We start from the raw sequence: 15,742 nt of genomic DNA, 5'->3' as shown, positions 1-15,742 counted from the left end.
TGCGGACAATACCTACAACCACGATTACCGACACTAACAAGCTGATCTACAATACGGCAACAGTGATCAGTGAGATGCTTGGCTACAAGTTGAACAGCGACAAGGGGCAGTGCCCTCCATGGAGAAGGAGGCTAGAGGGCAAGATCAAAGTAGCACGGAGGGAGGTTAGCCAACTAACGGAGTTGCAGAAAGGTGCGACAAATAAGGTGCCTAAGAAATACAGCAAGCTGTCCATACCTGAGGCCTTGGAAACTGCCAAGCAAAGACTCACAGCCTTGGCCAGCCGCTTGAGGAGGTACACCAGAGAGATAGAAGGCAGGAGAATAAACCAGCTGTTCTCCACAGAACCAGCAAAGGTGTACTCTCAGTGGCAAGGGAACAATAAGAGAACAGCACCACCAAGGCTGGAGACGGAGCAATACTGGAAGAGCATATGGGAGAAGGATGCAACCCATAACGGCAATGCTCAGTGGCTAGAGGATCTGAGGGCTGACCACAGCGACCTCCCTGAACAGGGTCCAGTAACCATCACAGTGGCAGATATCCAAGAAAGGGTCTCCAGTATGAAGAGTTGGACAGCACCAGGGCCCGACATGGTTCACGCCTACTGGCTGAAGAAGCTGACTGCACTCCACGAGCGTCTGGCAGCACAAATGAACCAGCTGCTAGTTAACGAGAGACACCCGGAATGGCTAACTGAAGGCCGGACGGTCCTGATCCCCAAGGACCCCAAGAAGGGACCGGTCCCCTCCAACTACCGACCAATAACCTGCCTCAGTACTACATGGAAGCTCCTGTCAGGCATCATATCGGCTAAGATGAACAGGCACATGGGTCAATACATGAGCGGGACACAGAAAGGAATTGGCAAGAATACCAGAGGCGCAAAACACCAGCTACTGGTAGACAGAACAATCAGCCGAGACTGCAAGACCAGACTGACCAACCTGTGCACTGCCTGGATTGATTACAAGAAGGCCTATGACTCAATGCCCCACAGCTGGATACTGGAATGCCTAGAATTGTACAAGATCAATGGGACCCTAAGAGCCTTCATCAGGAACTCAATGGGGATGTGGCGTACAACACTAGAGGCCAACTCCAAGCCCATAGCACAAGTCACCATCAAGTGCGGGATCTACCAAGGAGATGCTCTGTCCCCACTGCTGTTCTGCATAGGCCTGAACCCCCTCAGTGAGATCATTAACAAGACTGGCTACGGATACCGACTACAGAACGGAGCAGTTGTCAGCCACCTCCTGTACATGGATGACATCAAGCTGTATGCCAAGAGTGAACGAGACATCGATTCACTGATCCACACTACCAGGCTATACAGCAATGACATTGGAATGTCGTTCGGACTGGAGAAGTGTAGTCGGATGGTAACAAAGAGAGGGAAGGTAGTCAGAACTGAGGGGATTGAACTACCAGAAGGCAACATTGCAGACATAGAGGACAGTTACAAGTACTTGGGGATCCCACAGGCGAATGGGAACCATGAAGAGGCCGCTAGAAAAGCTGCAACCACCAAGTACCTGCAGAGGGTCAGGCAAGTCCTGAGGAGTCAGCTGAATGGTAAGAACAAGATCCGGGCCATCAACACGTACGCCCTGCCCGTGATCAGGTACCCTGCTGGGGTAATAGGCTGGCCAAAGGAGGAGATAGAAGCCACTGACATAAAGACAAGAAAGCTCCTTACCATGCATGGAGGGTTTCACCCCAAATCCAGCACCCTGAGGCTGTACGCTAAGCGGAAGGAAGGGGGCCGGGGACTGGTGAGTGTCAGCACCACAGTCCAGGATGAGACAACGAACATCCAAGAATACATTAGGAAGATGGCCCCAACTGACCGAGTGCTCAGTGAATACCTCAGGCAGCAGAAACCCAAGAAAGAGGAGGGAGACGAGGAACCATCATGGAAGGACAGGCCCCTGCACGGTATGTACCACCGGCAGATAGAGGAGGTGGCTGATATCCAGAAATCCTACCAGTGGCTGGACAAAGCTGGACTGAAAGACAGCACAGAGGCACTAATCATGGCAGCACAAGAACAAGCTCTGAGCACAAGATCCATAGAGGCTGGGGTCTATCACACCAGGCAAGACCCCAGGTGCAGGCTGTGTAAAGATGCCCCAGAGACAATCCAGCACATAACAGCAGGGTGCAAGATGCTAGCAGGCAAGGCATACATGGAACGCCATAACCAAGTGGCCGGCATAGTGTACAGGAACATCTGTGCCGAGTATAACCTGGAAGTCCCGAGGTCAAAATGGGAGATGCCCCCAAGGGTGGTGGAGAATGACCGAGCTAAGATCCTGTGGGACTTCCAGATACAGACGGACAAAATGGTGGTGGCTAACCAACCGGACATAGTGGTGGTAGACAAACAGAAGAAGATGGCCGTAGTGATCGATGTAGCGGTTCCGAATGACAGCAATATCAGGAAGAAGGAACACGAGTAGCTGGAGAAATACCAAGGGCTCAGAGAAGAGCTCGAGAGGATGTGGAGGGTGAAGGTAACGGTGGTCCCCGTGGTAATCGGAGCACTAGGTGCGGTGACTCCCAAGCTAGGCGAGTGGCTCCAGCAGATCCCAGGAACAACATCGGAGATCTCTGTCCAGAAGAGCGCAGTCCTGGGAACAGCTAAGATACTGCGCAGGACCCTCAAGCTCCCAGGCCTCTGGTAGAGGACCTGAGCTTGAAGGATAAACCGCCCGCAGGGGCGTGCTGGGTGTTTTTATATATATATATATATATATATATATATATATATATATATATATATATATATATATAGTTTACTAATTAGTCTGTTTTTAAAATAACAATGTTTTATATCTCAAATCTGATGAAAAAAATTGATTATTAGGATGATGCAGTATATCATATTCATAAGTTTAAAATGTGTCTTAAACTTTAAAAAAAATCTGCTTTTTATTCTGAATTATGCGTTGGTTTTAAATTCACTTTATGCTTGTTTATATTTAGTGGTCTTCGTGAATATAATTTGTGATGTGTGGGATCGCTACTTTTTAAATTATAACTTAATGAATCATCGGTTGTTGTCTAATGCTGTGGTTTCTTTGTATTTGTAGAATGCCGTTGTGTGTGGCATAAGATCTGCCTCCAGACATCTTCAGAAGACTGGGATATGTCCGACGTAAGTGTACAGTGAAATTCAACCTGGAAAGACTCAGATACGGAGAAAGAATTAGACATGCTTTATTGAACATTAAATATTTGGCGGTCAGACCCCGGCGGGAAAACTGTTGATAAAAGCATTGCTGATTGAAGTAGGAGGTCTTCCCCCGGGGTCTGGACACTGCTGGTGGTATGGAGGCAGGGGGCAAGCATGGGGGTGCAGGGGTGGTGGAGGGATGCGAAAACGCTGAGAGGCCGAGCTATGGGTGAAAGAGCTTAAATGCCCGGAAGCTGAATGGAGGCGTAGGTGCGAGGGAGCTCCGGATTGGCTGCGCCGGAGTGAGCAGCTGAAGGGAGTTGAGATGATGATGATGATGGAGACGATGTGCAGGTGTGTCTCCCAGGTTGAATTTACGCAGGCTTCATTATAATATAGTTAATATTGACGTAGATGCAGTTCGTGAAGATTGCCACATGTTGCTTGCTCTTCCTTTTTCTTTCATCACAAAATTATAAGGATAATCAGTTTTGTAAGTGTTGTCTCAGATAGAGAATTGAAAGCAGAGAGATTTTGGACTGGATAGAGTGTAGAAGTTATGTGAGAGAGGCCAGAAATAAATAAACACATTGTAAAAATATTACTTAGATTTTATTATAATCCTTTGTAAAAAAAACAACAAAAAAAAAAAAAAAACAGTTTCATACAATCTAGTCTCAAAGGTTTTACAAATTTTGATCTGTGGGGGTCATTGTGGGAGGGGCTCTGGGACCAGGTTAGGGCTGGTGTCTTAGTTTTTTTGTTTTGTGTTTGTTTTTTTTGTTAATGTCATTGTTCAAAAAATATAAATTGGATATTAGAAATGGGACAAATATCAAAAAAGTACTGAATCGATCACAGATTGCAAATTGATCAAGCAGAATCAAAATACTTGCACAAAATACATATCTGCTGCACATTTTCTTCTTTAAATCGGGAGGTATTTCTTAGTACTTTTAAGACATCTAGAGACTTTGGTTTACGTCCCGAGCTCTGTGACGTGAACAATTTAGCATTTATCCTTCCCATGTTTATTTCTGTTATTTAATCTATGCTGTATTTACGAACAGGGTGATGTCTCATCTGATGAAGAATACATCCCAAATTCTGCATCAGATTCAGAAAGCTCAGGAACAGAGTTGTCTATTGAGTTACCTGGACCATCAAAAAACTCCCATGCTGCTAGCATGCCTGATTTATGCGTTACTTTTGCTGAAAAAGAACAGACCATGGATGTTAAGAACAACTTTGAGCACATTTTGAATGATCTTGAAACTACTGATGATCTTCATCCCGACCAAGAACCAGACAGCTCAGAGTCATGCCAGCAGAAAACAAAAGATGCATGTAGCGAAAAGAGTACTGTGGATATTAGCCAAAATGAATCCCCAACCAAGTCAACAAAATTAATCAAAAGCACAGTCAATTTTTGTTTTGTGTGTGGAAAACCTCAAACAAAATTTGCACGTCATCTGGAGACGCATGTAAATGAAAATGCTGAAGTCGCCCAGGTGCTTCAGTTACCCAAATCATCAAAGGACAGAAAAGTTCATCTTGAAAGGTTACGAAACCTTGGTAACTTCAAGCACAACTCTGCTGTTAAAACCACAGGATCAGGTTGTCTTAAAGTGAAAAGGATCTCAAAAAAGAGCAGCAGCAGCGCTGAGACATACGAGTACTGCTTATACTGTAAGGGTATGATATCCAGAAAAGAAGTTTCTCGGCATATGAAAAGATGTGCTTTAAGACCAGAGAATAATGCTGAAGAGAAGCTGAAAGATAGAGTCTTTGGTATAGCATCTACTCAATCCACAATGTCTCAGCCAATTTCAAGTGAACTCTACTCAGTACTGGGCAAGATGCACAAGGATGATGTGTCTAGTGCAATAAGGAATGATCATTATATTATGCAGTTGGCTCAGTCTCTTTTTAATAAGCATGGAAGTGACAGATCAAAGCATGAGTATATAAGACAGAAAGTAAGGGAACTTGGGAGATTACTTGTGACTTTGCGTCACACAACAAGAATCCATAATATGAAAGAGGCAATAAAACCAGCCAACTTCTTTATTCTTACTAATGCTGTCAAGAGAGTTTCAGGTTTTGATACTGAAACCAGCACATTCAAAGCCCCAAGTTTAGCCCTGAAGCTTGGACATTCTCTCAGAAAAATAAGTGATATTATCATGTGTCGTGCTCTCATGGAAGAGGATCAAGAGGCTCAATCAGGAGGTTTCACACACTTCATGAAACAAAGTGGTCTGAATTAGTTTCCCATTCAGCCTTATCAAACCTGAGTGAGGCAAAATACAACACGGTCGACAGCCTTCCACTGACCAGAGATGTTCAGAAGCTGCAGTTATATCTTGGTCAGCAAGTGGAATCGGCTAGGGAGAAACTAGGTGATAACCCAACAGCAGGAACTTATGCAGCACTAGCAAAGGTGATCCTTTGTCAAGTGATTTTGTTCAATAGGAGGAGGGAAGGTGAAGTAGCACGTATGACTGTCAAAAATTTTGAAGATCGTGACATGTCCAAACTAAACGATGACATCAGCTCTGGGCTTACAGAAGTTGAGAAAAGGCTTTGCCAACAGTTTGCCAGAGTGGAACTGAAGGGGGAAAAAGGACAAAAGGTGGCTGTGATCCTGACTTCTGATATGACCGATAACCTGTCACTCCTCGTTAGTAAGAGGAAAGAGTGCGGGGTATCTGAAAACAATATGTACCTTTTCGCCATTCCTTGTAGTGATGGTCACTACAGAGGGCAGTTTGGTCAGTTTGCAGATGCTTGCGGAGCAACAACAACTAACCTTCGCAAACAGATTGCCACGATAAGCCAAGTCATGAACTTGAAAGATAATGAACTAGACCAGCTGGCCGATTTCCTCGGCCATGACATTAGGGTCCATAGAGAATACTATCGACTGCCCCAATCAACAATTCAGCTGGCTAAGATCTCCAAGTTGCTCATGGCCATGGAGAAGGGAAGTGTGAAGGATATTCAAGGAAAAACTCTGGATGAAATTGGTGGTATGCATGGTTTATATGTTGTTAAATCGGCTTGGTGTTTGTGAATATGGTTGGTCTAATAACATTTTTTCAATTTTATAGATGACATAGATGGGATGGCTACTGGATCACAGCAACTCCCTGATGCTTCCACATTGCGAGGTACTGAAATTATTGTATTCTGTGTTATAGACTTTGCAGTTGTATTGATAAAGTATTTAAAATTTACATTTTTATATATTTAGATAATGTTATTGCAGTTCTGTTTGTACTTTGCTGTGTAGTTAATACCATTTACAGTGAGGAAAGTAAGTATTTGCTATTTTGCAAGTTCTCCCACTTAGAAATCATGGAGGGATCTGAAATTTTCAGCGTTGGTACATGTCCACTGTGAGAGACAGAATCTAAAAGAAAATTCCGGAAATCACAATGTATGATTTTATTAAAATATTTTTGTATATTACTGCTTAAAATAAGTATTTGAACACTTGCTTATCATGCAGATTTCTGACCCTCAAAGACCTGTTATTCTGCTTTTAAACAGTCCAACTACACTCTGCTCATGATTCTAATTTAGCAGCACCTGTTTGATGCCGTTAGCTTTCATAAAGACACATGTGCACCCCACAATCTGTCAAAAGTGTTGCAGCAACATGAGTAAAACCAAAGAGCTGTCCAACGACACAAGAGACAAAACTTTAGACCTTCACAAAGCTGGAAAGGGCTCCAGAGCCACTGCCAAGCAGCTTGGTGCGCGTGCACCAAGCTGATTTTTGTTAGAGAGACTTCTGGATGTTATTCAGGATGTCGCCATAGACAAAGTTGAACAGCGCCTCCTTTGACTTGGTTCCGTCCAGCTGCACAACATCAACAGCTGATGCCTCCATGATGTTCTTATGTTTCAGGTACATGGGCCAGACGTGGCCGTCAAAAAGGCCAGGTGGGTCTGGTACCAGATGGAGCGCGTGCAGGTGACTGTGCGTACCCTCTGCAAGACTCCTGCAGGCGCCCCTGAAGGGAAGAGGCTAATGTCTTCCTCGGACTGGAGCCCCACGTAAGATCTCAGCTCGTGGGGTGTCAGTGATGCTAAGAAAGGTGAAGAATCAGCCCAGAACTACACGGGACGAGCTGGTCAATGACCTGAAGAGAGCTGGGACCACCGTTGGCAAGGCTACTATCAGTAATACACTGAGACGTCATGGTTTAAAATCATTCATCACACTGAAGGTTCCCCTTCTTAAGCCAACCCATGTCCAGGCCCGTCTGAAGTTTGCCAGGGACCATCTGGATGATCCGGAGTCATGGGAGAAAGTCCTGTGGTCAGATGAGACCAAAATAAAACTTTTTGGTCTAAACTCCATTGTTGGGGTTTGGAGGAAGAAGAAGGATGAGTCTCATCCCAATAATACCATCCTACAGTGAAGCATGAGGGTGGAAACATCATGCTCTGGGCTGTTTTTCTGCACGGGGGACAGGACCACTGCACTGTATTAAGGAGAAGATAAACAGGGACATGGATTGTGAGATTTTGGGCCAAAACGTCCTTCCCTCAGTCAGAGCATTGAAGATGGGTTCTGGCTGGGTCTTTCAACAAGACAAAGACCTGAAGCACTCAGCCAGGAAAACCAAGGAGTGGCTCCGTAAGAGTCATTTCCAGGTTCTGGAGTGGCCTCACTAGTCTCCAGACCTCAGTCCAATAGAAAATCTGTGGATGGAGTTAAAAGTCTGTGTTGGCCCAAAACATGACAGATCTACAGAAGATCTGTGTGGAGGAGTGGTTCAAAAGACCTTCTGCAATGTGTGCAAACCTGGTGAAGAACTACAGGAACTGTTTGGCTGCTGTAATTGTTAACAAAGGCAATATTAATATAGTTTGACTCAAGTGTTCAAATACTTATTTTACAAAGAAATATACAAAAAACTTGTTATAAAATCATACAATGTGATTTCCGGAATTTTATTTTAGATTATGTCTCTCACAGTGGACATGTAGCTATGATGAAAAGTTCAGACCCTTCCATGATTTCTAAGTGGGAGAACTCGCAAAATAGCAGGGTGTTCAAATACTCACTTTCCTCACTGTATGTATTTTATATATATATCTATCTATCTATCTATATATGTATATATATATATATATATATATATATATATATATAAAAAACACCCAGCACGCCCCTGCGGGCGGTTTATCCTTCAAGCTCGGGTCCTCTACCAGAGGCCTGGGAGCTTGAGGGTCCTGCGCAGTATCTTAGCTGTTCCCAGGACTGCGCTCTTCTGGACAGAGATCTCCGATGTTGTTCCCGGGATCTGCTGGAGCCACTCGCCTAGCTTGGGAGTCACCGCACCTAGTGCTCCGATTACCACGGGGACCACCGTTACCTTCACCCTCCACATCCTCTCGAGCTCTTCTCTGAGCCCTTGGTATTTCTCCAGCTTCTCGTGTTCCTTCTTCCTGATATTGCTGTCATTCGGAACCGCTACATCGATCACTACGGCCGTCTTCTTCTGTTTGTCTACCACCACTATGTCCGGTTGGTTAGCCACCACCATTTTGTCCGTCTGTATCTGGAAGTCCCACAGGATCTTAGCTCGGTCATTCTCCACCACCCTTGGGGGCATCTCCCATTTTGACCTTGGGACTTCCAGGTTATACTCGGCACAGATGTTCCTGTACACTATGCCGGCCACTTGGTTATGGCGTTCCATGTATGCCTTGCCTGCTAGCATCTTGCACCCTGCTGTTATGTGCTGGATTGTCTCTGGGGCATCTTTACACAGCCTGCACCTGGGGTCTTGCCTGGTGTGATAGACCCCAGCCTCTATGGATCTTGTACTCAGAGCTTGTTCTTGTGCTGCCATGATTAGTGCCTCTGTGCTGTCTTTCAGTCCAGCTTTGTCCAGCCACTGGTAGGATTTCTGGATATCAGCCACCTCCTCTATCTGCCGGTGGTACATACCGTGCAGGGGCCTGTCCTTCCATGATGGTTCCTCGTTTCCCTCCTCTTTCTTGGGTTTCTGCTGCCTGAGGTATTCACTGAGCACTCGGTCAGTTGGGGCCATCTTCCCAATGCATTCTTGGATGTTCGTTGTCTCATCCTGGACTGTGGTGCTGACACTCACCAGTCCCCGGCCCCCTTCCTTCCGCTTAGCGTACAGCCTCAGGGTGCTGGACTTGGGGTGAAACCCTCCATGCATGGTAAGGAGCTTTCTTGTCTTTATGTCAGTGGCTTCTATCTCCTCCTTTGGCCAGCCTATTACCCCAGCAGGGTACCTGATCACGGGCAGGGCGTACGTGTTGATGGCCCGGATCTTGTTCTTACCATTCAGCTGACTCCTCAGGACTTGCCTGACCCTCTGCAGGTACTTGGTGGTTGCAGCCTTTCTAGCGGCCTCTTCATGGTTCCCATTTGCCTGCGGGATCCCCAGGTGTGTGTGTGTGTGTGTGTGTGTATATATATATATATATCGTAGTGGTTAAACTACACGCCTTTGGAACAGAGGATCGCAAGTTCGATTCCTGCCTGGGGGTGTCTGTATCCAGTAAGGGTCCTAAGGCTAGGCCATAGACCCCCTATGCTAAGCAAGCCTACCGCAGACATGAGCGAGACAGATAAATATGAAGGCATGCCGGCTCGGACGTCGCCCGGATCAACAAGGTCCGCGTCAGGTGTTGAGGAACCAGGGCACCCTGACGAAAAGTGGGCTACTGGAACAAGAAGGCATCGGTGGGCAAGGGACGAAAACAGGGCGTTGTTGGAATGCTACTACGCAAGTAACCCCGGCGGAAGGGGCTACATGAATAGGATGAGGGACCTATGGATTCTTCGATACCCAACATCCACAATGACGGCGAAACAACTAGTAGCTCAGTGTTCCAACATTCGAAAGAAGGGACTGCTCTCACAGCTAGAGATTGACGAGGTACAACACAAATGCTACGGCAAGGAGGAGTCAGGACGCCAGGTCAGGGGGGAGATATCATCACCCCCACCCGAGATTGGGTACATAGCCCCAAGTGCGATAGGAGAAGGATCGTTGAGTGCGAGAGGAACTGACCTGAAAAATAGGATCATGGCCAAGCTTGAAACCTGGATCCCCCGTAGCCGGTTACCAAGATTACGTGAAGTACCCTCAGAAGGTCTGCTAGATGATGTTAATGCAGCACTACAGACAATACCTACAACCACGGTTACCGACACTAACAAGCTGATCTACAATACGGCAGCAGTGATCAGTGAGATGCTTGGCTACAAGTTGAACAGCCACAAGGGGCAGTACCCTCCATGGAGAAGGAGGCTAGAGGGCAAGATCAAAGTAGCACGGAGGGAGGTTAGCCAACTAACGGAGTTGCAGAAAGGTGCGACAAATAAGGTGCCTAAGAAATACAGCAAGCTGTCCATACCTGAGGCCTTGGAAACTGCCAAGCAAAGACTCACAGCCTTGGCCAGCCGCTTGAGGAGGTACACCAGAGAGATAGAAGGCAGGAGAATAAACCAGCTGTTCTCCACAGAACCAGCAAAGGTGTACTCTCAGTGGCAAGGGAACAATAAGAGAACAGCACCACCAAGGCTGGAGACAGAACAATACTGGAAGAGCATATGGGAGAAGGATGCAACCCATAACGGCAATGCTCAGTGGCTAGAGAATCTGAGGGCAGACCACAGCGACCTCCCTGAACAGGGTCCAGTAACCATCACAGTGGCAGATATCCAAGAAAGGGTCTCCAGTATGAAGAGTTGGACAGCACCAGGGCCCGACATGGTTCACACCTACTGGCTGAAGAAGCTGACTGCACTCCACGGGCGTCTGGCAGCACAAATGAACCAGCTGCTAGTTAACGAAAGACACCCGGAATGGCTAACTGAAGGCCGGACGGTCCTGATCCCCAAGGACCCCAAGAAGGGACCGGTCCCCTCCAACTACCGACCAATAACCTGCCTCAGTACTACATGGAAGCTCCTGTCAGGTATCATATCGGCTAAGATGAACAGGCACATGGGTCAATACATGAGCGGGACACAGAAAGGAATTGGCAAGAATACCAGAGGTGCAAAACACCAGCTACTGGTAGACAGAACAATCAGCCGAGACTGCAAGACCAGACTGACCAACCTGTGCACTGCCTGGATTGATTACAAGAAGGCCTATGACTCAATGCCCCACAGCTGGATACTGGAATGCCTAGAATTGTACAAGATCAATGGGACCCTAAGAGCCTTCATCAGGAACTCAATGGGGATGTGGCGTACAACACTAGAGGCCAACTCCAAGCCCATAGCACAAGTTACCATCAAGTGCGGGATCTACCAAGGAGATGCTCTGTCCCCACTGCTGTTCTGCATAGGCCTGAACCCCCTCAGTGAGATCATTAACAAGACTGGCTACGGATACCGACTACGGAACGGAGCAGTTGTCAGCCACCTCCTGTACATGGATGACATCAAGCTGTATGCCAAGAGTGAACGAGACATCGATTCACTGATCCACACTACCAGGCTATACTGTCATGGTCCTGGGCCGTGTTGGCCCAGTATTCTTAGTTCTCTTGTATTTTTGTATTCAGTTCCCTGTTTAGGTTCTGTTTCCTGAGTTGCCCTGTTATGTGGTTCCCTGTGTGCTTTCCCTTTGTGACTCTCACCCCCTGTGTGCCCCTCTATGTATTCATGAGCCCTTGTCCCCTTTCGTGTTTTATTCCATGTTTTCCCCAGCCTGTTATGTCTGTGTTCTCCCCGTGCTCTCTCCTCCTGTCTGAACCTCTGTACTTCCTGTTTTACTTTGACAGTCTCTCGTCAGTATGCGTCATGTTGTGTTCACTCCTGCCCTGTCTCGTTATGATTATCTGTGTCAGATGTGTTCCCCGTGTGCTCCCACTTCCCTCGTTAACCCTCTGTGTATTTATGTCTGCGTCTCCCTCAGTTCTGTGTCGTAGTCTCCCTCATGCTGTGTGGATTTCCCTGTTTCTCTCTCCTTGTGCTTTAGTTTTCCCAGTTTAGTTTATTTTGTATTGTTTCTCGTGGCCAGCAATAAAGCTGTGTTTTTTGAGTTCATCCCCGTGTGTGTGAGTTTTGCGATTGGGTCCTCATCCTGCCTGCCACACAGCCGACCTTGACATATACAGCAATGACATTGGAATGTCGTTCGGACTGGAGAAGTGTAGTCGGATGGTATCAAAGAGAGGGAAGGTAGTCAGAACCGAGGGGATTGAACTACCAGAAGGCAACATTGCAGACATAGAGGACAGTTACAAGTACCTGGGGATCCCGCAGGCAAATGGGAACCATGAAGAGGCCGCTAGAAAGGCTGCAACCACCAAGTACCTGCAGAGGGTCAGGCAAGTCCTGAGGAGTCCAGATACAGACGGACAAAATGGTGGTGGCTAACCAACCGGACATAGTGGTGGTAGACAAACAGAAGAAGACGGCCGTAGTGATCAATGTAGCGGTTCCGAATGACAGCAATATCAGGAAGAAGGAACACGAGAAGCTGGAGAAATACCAAGGGCTCAGAGAAGAGCTCGAGAGGATGTGGAGGGTGAAGGTAATGGTGGTCCCCGTGGTAATCGGAGCACTAGGTGCGGTGACTCACAAGCTAGGCGAGTGGCTCCAGCAGATCCCGGGAATAACATCGGAGATCTCTGTCCAGAAGAGCGCAGTCCTGGGAACAGCTAAGATACTGCGCAGGACCCTCAAGCTCCCAGGCCTCTGGTAGAGGACCCGAGCTTGAAGGATAAACCGCCCGCAGGGGCGTGCTGGGTGTTTTTCTATATATATATATATATAATTTTTTTTTTTTTTTATTTTTTTGCTAGAAAAATCTATCAATGACAATGAAGAAATATTAACTTCTGTGACTTCTGATTTGCCTCACTTCTCCGAGACTGCAGCTCAAGGTACATTTTCAATGCTGTACTCAAAGTTTGCCCAACATATCTTAGGTAATGAGCTGGGATCTGTGAGTTAGTCCTGTTCAGAGACAAATCCAGTGAAATGTGCAGTAACGTATTTTAACAGCGCACATCACGTATGATAACGATGCTCTCTTGTTTCATTAATGCCACTTGCATCTCTGTTTTTCATTGCATTAAAAATGAAATCAGACTTTACTATTAACACTACTATGCTGATTACGATAACCTGGGATTGTGAATAGAACAATATTACTAACCATCAGTACATTTTTACATGGTCGATTGTTAGTTGTTCCATTCCTAATTGTGACACTAATGCTTTATGACTAGTATTTTGATGCTTCATCAGTTTTGGCCAAGCAAAATTTGGCCTGTGCAAAATCTACATCATTTCCCAGTAAACTCATTACCCAAGGTATTGTTGACTTCATCCAGTTCAGCAGCATTGCCATGTGTATAGTTAGTATAATAGAACTGGCTGTCACTGTCCCCTCTGTGCCCATGGTGTTTGATTGGTAGGCAGAAAGCCTCTTTAAGCCCATACATTTATACTGTGCAATATTTTTTAGATGACCAGGGGAATGATGCCTGTGTGACTTCTGGTTCACCTCCTGTCCCTGACTCAGTTACTAAAGGTATGATATAAATCAGATGCCATGTCCATCACTAGGCACTATGTGCAGTCAACACCAACATCATGTGGTTAGACATTATATAACATATAAAGAAGCTGAATGTATTTTGTGTTTACCAAGCAGTGTGATGAACTATCATGTTAATGAAAACAATCAAACTTTAAATTTTATCAGGTCTACAGTCTATTTATTATCACACACAATTTGTTTAGACAAGTACCAGCTTGTTTTCACAGTTTTGAACACCATCTCTACCTACAAGTGCATCTCACATGATCTTTTTAAACTTCAAATTTGTTTTGTTTTATTGAACAGGTTTACGTGTTTCATCAAGGCGGTGTGTGAAGAGACCATGGTCTGAGGAGGAGATAGGAGTGGTGATGAAACATATGAAGCCTTTTATTGAAAACGGTATCACTGTCACCAACCAGCAGTGTCTGAAGTGCAAAGAAAAGGAACAACCTATCTTGGAGACGAGATCTATTCAAAACATTCGAGATTTTGTGCGCAACAGAGGACTGGCCTTTAAAAAAAAAAAAAATGTTAAACACTAAATGCACTTTTTGACAGTCTGAGCCTTTACCTTTCTGGGCCTGATTTCAAGGTTAGTGTTCTCCATTCAAAAAGTATGTAGTTGACTTCACTGTGCTCACAGGCAGTGTTTTGTTTTGATGTGTGGTTAGCCTGAGTCTTTTAATGCCAGGATTCACTTTTATTTTCCTTCAATAATTGTTACAATGCTGTCCTTTTAAGGAATTGATTATTGAGTTGGTTATATTAAATATAGTTCAGTAATTCAACAAATGTGTTGTGTGTTGATATAAGTCTTATGTTTAACCCTTGTATGGTGTTCGGGTCTGTGAGACCCGTGTTCAGTTTTTTTCAAAAGAAAAATTAAACAATTAATTATTTTTTCACGTGTAAATGTGTTGTCTTTCCACTCACTCCACTTGATTATAACTGATTTATTTATAACATTTTATATAAAAGAAAAACGAGAAGCACATTAATTCATAAATGTGATCTAACAAAGGTAAAGGGAAAAAATTAACCATGTTTGCTGTTCATATGTCTTGTAATTGGGATGAAGTAAACATCTGTTGAGTAATTTAACATAAAATTGTTTGATAGTGTTAATTTGGAAAGCCAAAACTCTAGCGGGTCCACCAGACCCATGAACACTGGCTGAGTAACAAAAATACGAACACCACACAAGGGTTAAGTCATGGTGTCAGCCCAACTCACCCCTGGTATGCAAAGGTGCTGTTTTATTGGTCAGCCACTCAGTGCCAGTTTCTTCAGGACAATGAAAAACTCTATAAAACATAGTTTGTTCTAGTTGATGCAAGCACTGTTGTGTTATGCTTCTAGTTGTTTTAATGACACTTTGACCACCTGTTAGTAGATCACAACAGATATGATCTGTGGTGTTTTATGTATGCTTGTATGTCAGATTGTAATGCTCAGAGAAAACCAAAATATAGTCTTTTTATTATTATTTTTAATTTATTCATCCATCCATCCATCTTCAACCGCTTATCCGAGGCCGGGTCGCGGGGGCAGCAGCGTAAGCAAATTTATTCAATTTTACTATAATGATGTATCAGTCACAGTCTTATAATACACGTTCTTTTCTAAGAAGGTTATACTTAGTGCATGTGTGCGTATATGTACAGTGAACTGGCTTTACACACCATGTGTCCTTTTAAACCAGATTTACTCAGTGTGTGTGTGTACAGTAAACTGGCTTTACACACCATGTGTCCCTTCAGAACAGACTATACTTTGTGTATATGTATGATGACATCACTGACCTTGTACACCAGACTGTCCTTATAGACCGAGCTACAGAAAAGTCTCTACAAACCACCAGAATGTCTGAAAAAAATAGCCTTTTTTATATCTCAGTCGAGCAAAAAAAAAAAAGTTTAAATTTTAAGTTGTGTATAGGTTTGCTGATTTTTTTCATGATTTTTGATATGCATATTGTAGCTCTAGCACCTCT

At 44.9% G+C, this 15,742-nt stretch overlaps 1 protein-coding gene across 2 annotated transcripts; it reads left to right on the top strand.

The window, feature by feature from the left end:
* Positions 1–2,959: 2,959 nt before the first annotated feature.
* Positions 2,960–14,549, top strand: LOC113007052 (uncharacterized). Of its 2 annotated transcripts, none has more exons than XR_003269843.1 (6): positions 2,960–3,163; positions 4,252–6,213; positions 6,295–6,354; positions 13,004–13,084; positions 13,672–13,737; positions 14,053–14,278. XR_003269843.1 is itself a non-coding variant. In XM_026143394.1 (6 exons), the coding sequence occupies exons 2-6, from the start codon at positions 5,682–5,684 to the stop codon at positions 14,289–14,291; spliced, it is 978 nt and encodes a 325-aa protein (XP_025999179.1). In that variant the 5' UTR covers positions 2,961–3,163; positions 4,252–5,681; the 3' UTR covers positions 14,292–14,549. The 2 variants fall into 2 exon arrangements, 1 of the variants encoding a protein (XP_025999179.1); XM_026143394.1 differs by having other exon boundaries at positions 2,961–3,163; positions 14,053–14,549.
* The last annotated feature ends 1,193 nt before the right edge of the window (positions 14,550–15,742 follow it).

Source organism: Astatotilapia calliptera, chromosome 15 (genome assembly GCF_900246225.1).
Source record: "Astatotilapia calliptera chromosome 15, fAstCal1.2, whole genome shotgun sequence".
In the NCBI taxonomy this organism is placed as follows: Eukaryota; Metazoa; Chordata; class Actinopteri; order Cichliformes; family Cichlidae; genus Astatotilapia; species Astatotilapia calliptera.
Note: the sequence above shows the minus strand (reverse complement) of the source record. Positions and strands in the feature narration are given on the sequence as shown.

What these genes read in the sequence shown, in the direction of transcription:
- LOC113007052 (XM_026143394.1), top strand. Translation starts at nt 5,682, where the DNA reads ATGACTGTCAAAAATTTTGAAGATCGTGACATGTCCAAACTAAACGAT. An exon ending in CTCCGAGACTGCAGCTCAAG is followed by an intron (nt 13,085 to 13,671) that starts GTACATTTTCAA and finishes AATATTTTTTAG; the next exon opens with ATGACCAGGGGAATGATGCC. An exon ending in CCCTGACTCAGTTACTAAAG is followed by an intron (nt 13,738 to 14,052) that starts GTATGATATAAA and finishes TTTATTGAACAG; the next exon opens with GTTTACGTGTTTCATCAAGG.